This window comes from Penaeus vannamei, chromosome 28 (genome assembly GCF_042767895.1).
Source record: "Penaeus vannamei isolate JL-2024 chromosome 28, ASM4276789v1, whole genome shotgun sequence".
In the NCBI taxonomy this organism is placed as follows: Eukaryota; Metazoa; Arthropoda; class Malacostraca; order Decapoda; family Penaeidae; genus Penaeus; species Penaeus vannamei.
Genome location: NC_091576.1, coordinates 8,539,417 through 8,549,416, shown reverse-complemented (window position 1 = coordinate 8,549,416; position 10,000 = coordinate 8,539,417). Strand labels below are relative to the sequence as shown.

Here is a 10,000-nt window from a genome sequence, read left to right as displayed (position 1 = left end):
ATGGTTCTGTATTCTGTTAAAAGTTGATATCTTTGCATTCATTCGTCGCAGTTGCATTAGCATATAATAAAACTCATGCACTTCAATGGCTGACTCACTCCCATGAGTAATCACTGAAATCTGATCTGATAGGATGGAGAAAGTGTGGTGCAATTCTGGGAAATCTTTTACCATTTCTATCTCCTCGAGGGACAGACTGCTTAGCAAAGCAGTAGATATTTTCAATTCTCGAACTTCATTTTTCTGCAGAGCAGAAACATTATTGGACAGCAGATTCGCAATATTTTTGATCCCAGCAATAATGTCAGTGACATTCATATGGTCGTACTGGTTATCATTTGAGTCGGAGATTACTGTGCTTGATGCTGTTGCTTCATCTGTCGTTAATTCAAACTGGTATGTTGTTGAAAATGTGGTGGTACTCTCTTTAGACAGATTTTTTGTGTTGTAGAAAATTCCAATATAAGAATTGATTAAATTATGGATGTTGCTAACTGTTTCCTTTGTTCTGATCATTTTATCTGTCTCTAAGTAGTAATCTAAAATTGTTTCTGCAAATTCTTTCATTTCTATTAGCTCTTCTACTAACTGGTAAACCTCCATGAGATACTGAATACCGTTGCTTGGTGTCACCTGTATACCACTAAAGTTAAAAGCAGAGAGACGTTCTCCAAGATCAATTGGTAACATATATGTGGTGATGTCGATTAGGAAATAATAAGCCTTGGAGACCGTATCTATTGTGGAATATTCCATTTCTGTTGTCTCACCAATGTTCTTAATCAAATTGGCCACAGTAGACAGTGCAGTTTCAATATCATCCTCATTATCATTCAGAATTCTAGCTGTTCTTCTGTGTGTAACAAACATCTGAGAGTTTTCAGCGTATCTTAAAGATGTGGTGGTCATGTAAGCCAGTCCACTCCTGACAGTCTTAAAGTCAATCAGCTGAAATCCATGAATTTGTGTGTGTCTTAAGAGAAGAGTCGTCATTTGCGACAGCTCAAACAAATCATATCTAGGCACTGAGTACAAATTGTCTCTAACCTTTGTAATGTGTATGTTTATATCAATTATATCACTTATCATAAGCATTTTGCTATCTAGATCCATGTCAATGTCATCTGGAATGATATGCAACATATTGCCAGCAATTCTTGCTATGTTCATCCAGATATTTCTTCTCATTAAAGACTCCAAGATGACAGAGATATCATCTAATATCAAATTAAGTTTTTTATTATATCCTGGATAGGAGATGCATGGACCTGGAATGAATGGTACTAGAATAGACACATTTCTTTGAACTGTGATTAAATCAATATCTGAAGGATCTATAAATTTATTTTCAAGTGTTGTCAATAAATCCTGTAGTACTTCTCTGTTGGTTATATTTTGCACTGGGTCATTTTCTTGAGGAATGCAAGATAATAAGTTCTTCAACTGCACAAAATACTGATGCCGGATCTTAAGTTCAGCATATTTTTCAGTTTCAAGACTGTCGTCCATGAGTCTGTTGATTGCTGCCTCGATGGTGTCTCTTGTAACCAGTAAAGTGAATTCCAACTCGTCCAACTCTGATATATAAATTGGCACATTAAGGAATCTGATCTCTGAGAGCTCTACCAAGTACTTTTGGCATTTTGTAATCTGATACAGCTCAATATTACCAAATGACCACTCATTGAAGATGATATTGCAGTCTTTAACAATCTTCTGAAGCCTACCAGAAAGGCTTGTATTAAACTGTTCACCACTGTCAATAGTCTGGTTGATTACATATACAAGCTGAATGAAATTTTCGATCAAAATATGGGCCCTTGTAAATCTATACAAATCTTGCATGTGCTTTGAATCGGTAATGGCTTCTCTTGCATTCTCTTGGTATAAATTCTTCAGATCAAACTCGGTTGTGATGAGAAAATGTTGCCAGATATATATTCCAGGGATAGACATACCTTCAAATACACTGAATGCTTCAATATCCTGGATATTTTGCTTAAACACATAAATTGATCTCTTATCTATGGATGAGCTCATGAGGCTAAAATTAATAATTGTATCGGTAATAGCATCAAACGTTTCTTGTTTGTTTAAATCAGTTTCATTGAGATTATCCCCAATGATTAAGGTCCAGTCCTGGGCAATAGATCTGAGCTTACCCGCTGCTACCGATGCGTCATGGAAGAGTATGGCAGTTTCACTCGTCTGAACATATGATGACATGACTTGCATTGTAACATCAATTGCAATGATGTTGTGGTTAATGAGGTGCTTTATATTTTCAAGTGCAGTTACACTGATAGAAGCACCTAGAGCATTCATATTTTGATTAATAATGTTTAACAGACCAGTTAGTTCAATTACTAAATCATATTGAATACTATCAATATCGGCAAACAAGACTTCTAACAGAAGACTTAACTTTGTCAATTCGGTCTCTTCATTCTCCCTTTCCTGGTTTTCTATATTTCCTTCAGATTCAGATATAGTGTCAAGTAGAGTTTCAACAGTAATATTGGCCAAATGCAATATAGAATTACACTCACCGAGAATGTAATATTGGCGAGAAAATCTTCCAGCTTCCTCAAACTGTGCTGAAAACATACTATCAATACTGGATATCTTTTCGGTAGTAAGAAATGACAGGGAGATTAAAACTGTTCGAAATAAGTCGACTGTTCTGTCTAATTCTGAAGACAAAATTGTGGTGTTTATCTCAATGTATACTGTATCACTGATGGAAATAGAGGCCCTAAGCTCATAAGAATAACCTCTTAGGGTAGCAAGCACATTATCTGATACTGAATATGCACTGTCAATAGAACTTACAGCAATTTGCAAACTATCGAGGGCAGTTCTGGTTTTTACTGTGCATTTACCTTCTTTTGCAATCATGTGAATAACTTCCATGTCTGATGTGAGATGGCTGCTTGCTTCCTCCAAGACAGATACAGTTTTTCGTATCTGAATAGAGGTTTCCATAAAATGAAGAGATGTACTTGTTTTTCCTAGGACAGAGCCAAGAACATGAAGTGACCTCCTGAGAAAATTTGAGTCTAATTTTCTAAATGCAATCTCACCATGAGAGTTCATCATTTTGGTAACTATATTAATAAATCTTTGGCCATCATGTCCTCCAAAGTCAATATCACCAACCGACCACAGCTCAGCAATGCCCATAATGATTTGAAGTGATGCAGATTGATCGCTTACTGGACGATCAGTAGAATTGAATATATCATTCGGTTCTTGCGTTTCCTCAAAGTGACCTTCATGAATGATTTTATATATATAATCTTCTACAGTTCTTGTCAGATATGATAGTAAAGCCTGAATTTCCTTGAGTCGTATGTTTGATTCCAAATTTAATATAATATCTGCTGTCTGCCTTTCAACAAGGAGGAATTGCTCTAAAATTTCAATTGTCTCTTTCATGTAAGTGATACCAGACCCTTTGAACACCGAGATACTTGAGAGATTAAAAGACAGTAACGCCTGTCCAAAATCTTTTGGAATGAGTCGCCAGTCATAAGTAAATGACAAAAGATATTCAAAAAGGTCTGTTATAATTCCATTAGATTCAAAGGAAATAATTTCACCAATACTTCTTTGAATTTTCCTCAATGCTGACGCTGCTGATGATAGGGATCCTCTTGATGATTCAAATGAAGCCATTATTAATTTAGAATCTGTTAGTTTTTTCTGAATTTGCAGGTAGGATGATGCCTTGTAACTTAGAAGAGCAAGTTGACTGGCAATTTGTGAAAAATAGGCAATTTTAAAAGTTGTAAAACTTACAATTTTCATCATCTTCTCAAACTTAGTGTTTATGTTGTGAATATCTATAGCTGTAACTATAGTTACGTCAATTGTATTTAACATTATATTGAAATCAGTTACCTCACTTACTTCAATAATGTTTTCTGATGAAGTATTATTTAGGTTACTAATAAATTTATAAACTCGTACAGCTGTGGTATGCGCAGCATGTGTATACAGAATTTGCTTATCAGTTTTCTGTAGATTCTGAACTTCAGTGAGCCTCATAGAAAGACGTGATAACTGATGTTTTGCCAAAGATATGAGATTTTGTATTCCAAAAATTGGAACCTGTTTATATCTTTGCTGTAGATTAGTGATCAATTCTACATATTGTTCCACAGTAACACTCTCTTCTAATGTGAAAGCTTGAGTGTTTTGCATGAAATGTGTAATCTCATCAATTATAGGAAGAGTCAGGGGGGATACTGTGTAATCTGACATCTCCTGAAAACCTCTAAGAAGACCTATGAATTTCTCAAAAGCATCGAATGATTTAAGTAAGATAGTTACTTCACTTGTGCTTGACTGAATGGTATATGATCTTTCGATGTCCAGGAAAAGTGAAATCCTAGCTGATTTAGCCATTTGCAATAGAGAACCAAGTCTTGGTATATGAGTGTTGTTCCTAAAGTTACTTATGATATCCCTGAGAAGCAAGACAGATTGTTCTATTGACATCAGTCGTATGTTTGACATTCCTGAATCAATATTTCTGAAAATCTCAAATAGATCATCAAAGATAAAGTGAGCCAAGGTATCTTGCTCTGTATTATTTCTAGACTGCAACTGTTCAATCAAATCAACCACGATGGTAATACGACTTTGGATGCGTTTCCATTCATAGACTTGAAGTGAATACTCAGCTTCAAACATCCCTTCAACCACTTCTGTCACTAATGCACTCTTTAGTCGTTTGCTGAAGTCTTTAGCTTCCCTTAGATTTTGGATGAACATTCCAGGTAAAATTTCTTCCTGCTTTCTCTCCAAGTTCTCTACATATTTCCTGACCTGCTGGACGTCAAAAGCTGAAACAGTTTTACTTTGAATTCGGTATAAGAGGGATAGAGACTTTTCAATTTCCAAAATCTGGATAGATTCTCCACCGACAATGGGTTCTCCAACAGAATCACTTAGACTGCTGAAGACTGCAAAGGCATATGCCACAGTCTCGTCTGCATCCTTAGCCACTATTAACTGTTGTTCCTTTGTTGCTTCTAACTGGAGTACTTTAAGTTCAGTAGAGAGTTTGACCAAGAAATATTTGGTGACTTCTCTCAGTCTTTTGATTCCTGTGGTATTTCCCTTCCTCTTCAGATGAATATTTACTAGTTTCAGACTTTCGCTGAAGAGCAGGAGAGTTTCTTTATCTAGGTCATACATGTTAGTTTCTGAACTGACAATACTTTGTGTCAATTCCCAGATAACTGTGTTTTCCTTATTCTGATGCATTTGTGTTTCTTCTTGCGAGACATTCTGTATGAGATACTGAAGAGATGAGAGTATATTTTTGGCTTCTATGAATTTTTCTGACATGGTTTGTTTTTCTATTTGGTATTCAAGTTCCAGTGTTAATGTCTTTACATTGCTAGTAAAAATGTTAACTGCTACAACTATTTCTTCAAACATTATACTATTTCCAACAAAGACTGCCCCAATCATCCTAATATTGTTAAAGATTTCTTCTATACGCAACAGATTCTGTTCTGTAAATCTTTGAATGTCCATTGTAAGAATTGCCTTTAATTCATACATCCTGCTGTCAGGCTCATAAGTACTTTGACCTTCGAAAGATAAATTGTGAAGAGCTTCTTTAATTTGGACTAGAACTGCCTGTGTTCTCTGCATCCTTCCAATTGCTTCTGTTTTCTCACTGATCACTGCAAAGACACTGCTGCTTTCTTTGATGCTCTCAACTTTCTTTGAAGCAGTCGATTTTAACTTGCGCAATCCAGTTATTCCAGCTACGGTAGTCTTTGTAATAGACTCCAGGATTTTGACCTTACTTTCTAGGATATTTAATTGTTCCATGCTTAGAGACTCCACAGATATGCTATATATGTAGCTAATGAGCTCATTTACCTCATCATATTCTTCCTCCTCTAAAGCAAGATTGATATTTGCATTTGAGTCCGACACAGCTTTGATAATCCTTTGTAGAATTGATGTGCCCCTGATAGAGGTCATCACCCTGAGGTGTCTTTCAATGTTCCTACGAGTTTCAAATAGTTCTGTTTCAACTCTCACCTGCATCCTTTCTATTCTGGCCAATAGAATGTCGAGATCTAATATGCCTATACCAGGAGTTATGGTTATATTTCGTACTGATGTAGAGAGCATATTTAAAGCCATAACATATTCCTCTGAGATTTTAACATCAATGTCGAGAACTCTTATGAGTTCGTTTATTTCTTCATATGCAGTTTCATTGTCTGCTATTCCAATTTCACTGACAAAACCTGTCATAACTCTTCTAATGTCAGACAGAACTCGATAGGCGTTGCTCATTATGCTGACGCTTATTTGGTCTCTTGATATACGTTTGTTTTCTGAAAGTACTCTGTTAATGGTCGTCTGAACTTTTCCAACTAGATCCAGAGCATTTGATATTTCTTGAACACTGATGCTAGTTTCCCTATTTATACTATACAAAGCAGTTAAAACACTGTTCAGCTCCTCAATCATATCAAATGAAGTTTTTCTATTCAACATGTCAGTCATCAGGTGGGTAAACCTTTTCAAGAGATTTTGAATTGTCATGTCACTTGGATCTTCAGTATCAGCAAAATATTCCAGAACAACGAACATTTCGTTTTCGATTTCAGAAAGGATGCTTGCTGCTTTAGTTAATATGTCAATTTCCAAGCGGGATTCTTGAACAGAAACAAGGAATTCTTTTCCCTTTTGCAATGTGGAGAGGACATTGTGTATGGTAATCTGTAACAGGAATATGCCAGATATTTCTATACCTGGTGAGGTGGAGCTTTTTATTGTTTTCAATGTCAGTAGGCTATTCTCCAATTCCATTATGATTTCCATTGATGAAACAATTGAGCTAGAGGATCGCTCTACAATGCTGATTATAGAGAATATATTTTCTTCTCTCAAGTCGTCTGAGGTAATGTCACCTATGGAGCTGACAATCTCTCCAACCTCATTCTCGATTTCTTCAAGGAGACTGGTGGCAAAGGAATTCATCTGAAGATTTCCAGTAACTGTGTCTTCCTGTTCTCTAAGACGTGTTGTAGCAACGGCACTCACGGTTTTTGCAACACTTAAGAAGTCAATAAGATTCCCAAATCCATCTTCAGAGTGAAGTTGCCCCAATTGAATTTGTAAAGTCGAGAATATTTCCTTTATTTCATATATTTCCTCTTCACTCACAGAATCTATATTGAGAGTTATTCTTTTGAAGATAAGAATCAGTTTATTTACTTCATTATTCATCTTCCCAACCAGCTGAGAAGGTTGAAGATTTCTAATGGCATTTTCTAAACCAAAAATGATCATATCTGTCACCTGACTAACCATAGTCACTCGGCGAACAATTAGAGTCTTTTCATACAAGACTTTAATTAGCTCAATGTGATTCTTCAGTGACGTTTGTGTTTGGGTGGTAGCTTCAACAAGGGCCTCAATATCGAGAGGCTTCTCTTTGTTTATTACCATCTCGTGAAGCTCCTCAAAAAGTGTTTTGATTTTTGCCAGTTTTGTAAGAGAAGAGCCATTGATGCTGATATCAGCTAGTAAATCTGTGAAACCTTCTGTGTTAAATGATCCATTAGTTGTGGCTTCGGTAATCTCTCTCATTTCAGTCAGGGAGATGTATATAAGTTGCAAATAGTATTCTAAATTTTGTTCTACCATCAGTTCATCAGCAGTACTGGACAACTCCTTTTCGAAGATAATACTCGCCCTGATTCTGTTTTCTACTTCCAAAGCAAGAGAAATGGCATACTCAATATCATATAAGTATCCTCTTACCATCGTTGCATCACTGGCTTCATGAAGAATGGTTGTCATATCATTAATAAATATTTGTAGAATCTCAATATCATTAGTAGTAATGGTGCTAACTACATCTCGTACGGAAAGTAAGTATAGAACATAGTTATCGATAACCTCTTTTTCAACAACAGAAGCTTCGATCAGCTCACTGTTATTTCTTGACAGCAGCTGCATTAAGTTTCTAATATCTTCATTTAGCTTTTGGGCTGTCTGGAATATGTTGACTTTACTACTTACTAATTGATTCCGCTGTGTATATCGTTTTAAGATATTTTCAATTTCACTAACCTTACTTATTGCCACATATAAGTTTGTTATTTGTTTAACATTTTCACCTCTTCTTATTCTCTCTATTAAGGTTTCCAACTGTTCTGTCACTAATTGTAATTCAGAGATTTCCTCAGCGGATATGTCTGTAACTGTCCTACTAATAACAGTGATAATTTTCACAACGCTATTTACAAGCAATGACTCGCCCTCTTCAGTGGCCGACTGGGAGAGAGTTTGCAGATCTCTAAGAAGTTCCAAAATATGTGAGATCCTTCTGAATGATTCTTCTGTTCTTAGCTTCAAATTATTTTTTAAACTAGTCGCTTCTATAAGCATCCTTTGGTCATCTAGTTTAACTTTTAGCTCTGTCAAAGTAGTGTGCAGTTTGTATAGACCAGAATAGGCACCTGATAATTCAGAAATTATTAAAATTAAACTTGATATAGATGCGATCGATTTCGAGTTGATGTTATTAACATTTTCGATCCAAGATGTAAGTTCTGCTTGAATTTCGTCAATGTATATGTTAGATGCTAATGTAGTTCCTTCATCTATGTATGCAAACAAATGGGAAATTGTATCATTTATCATAATGACAAGTGTAGTTGCAGTCGAAATAACTTCCAATGATTGTATCCTCTCAGCAGTATTTCTTTGACTGGTTACAATGTTTTCTGTAATTTTTAAAGCCTTTTTAGTAATGGCCTCCAATTTTCTCAAGTCACTGACTGTACCAATTTGTGAAATGCCTGCCACATTGTCTCTAAATGTTATAAGTGCACTTTGAGCTTGTAAGAGGTCAATGTCTTTTGGCTTATACATTTTAGAGGAGAAAATTTCCATGTAACTTATTAGCACTTGAATATTTGCAACAAGCTCAGCAGATGTTGAACCACTGGATATAGACACTCTAGTCAAGAATTTGGTGACGGCTTCTTGTGTAGAGATTATAAGATCCAACATTTTTTCAACTCGCTGCAAAGTTAATACGCTTTCTATCATTTCTTCATATTTCCTTATATTCTCAATTATTTTGATGCTGACATGCTGCGCCCCTTGATAAATCTCTTCCATACCCACATACCCAGTCGAGAAATTGGATTCAGAAAGGACAAGCAGTTGCAAGTGATAATTTTCAAGACTTATCACAGACTTAAATGTAACTCGTTCTATGTACAAACTATTAATGAAGTTCAAAATATGTATGATGGCCTCGTTCTCTACTAATGGAAAGCTGTCATTATTCAGCATTTGCCTACTTATGTGTACCATGGACTCAAGATGAAAAGCAACTTGAGAGAGTACGTCGAGTTTTTCCATGATTGATTGGCTAGCTGCGATCGCCTCAATCTTTGTGGTCAGTGCTGATAACAGTTTGGTATTAGCAGAGCTAAGTTCTTCAAGATTTGTAATGGTAAATGGGTCCCCATTGAGAATGGATAAAACAAAGAATTCAAAAGATCTAACTTCTGTAATCTGTGTCTTGGCAATCGATCCAAGAGATCCACGTAGGAATGTCAAAGTGGAGATCAGTTCTGGCGGTATTGTAACGGATATAGTAATTGTTTCTTCGCCATTGGAATTGATTCGATTCCTCAATAAGGTAACCATTTCCTTGTTAATCATTGTAGCTCTGAATAAATCTTCAAGAAGGATGGCTTGTTCTTGCAAACCTTTCTTGATATTAATCGTCTTCTCTATCTTTTCTAATGAAATAAATGCATTTTCGACTTCGGCTGTAGTCATATTTAGAGCAGCAATCTCTTCTGCACTTAGAACAGCAGTGCTCATATTGACTCGCGTGACAAGCAAATGCAGTTGCTCAAAATGTTTACTAAGAGAGGTTACAGCACTGTATGTGATGGCATTAAAGCCAAGTGTTGTCATGTTTCTTGTAATT

General features: G+C 35.9%; 1 protein-coding gene across 1 annotated transcript in view; it reads right to left on the bottom strand.

Annotated features, from left to right (window-relative positions):
• Positions 1-10,000, bottom strand: part of LOC138867071 (uncharacterized) — a 48,772-nt gene that overhangs the window by 19,503 nt on the left and 19,269 nt on the right. The window contains exon 5 of the mRNA XM_070141505.1: positions 1-10,000. This exon is cut by the window's left edge and continues 2,074 nt beyond it; it is cut by the window's right edge and continues 526 nt beyond it. Coding sequence (XP_069997606.1) covers positions 1-10,000 — 10,000 coding nt within the window.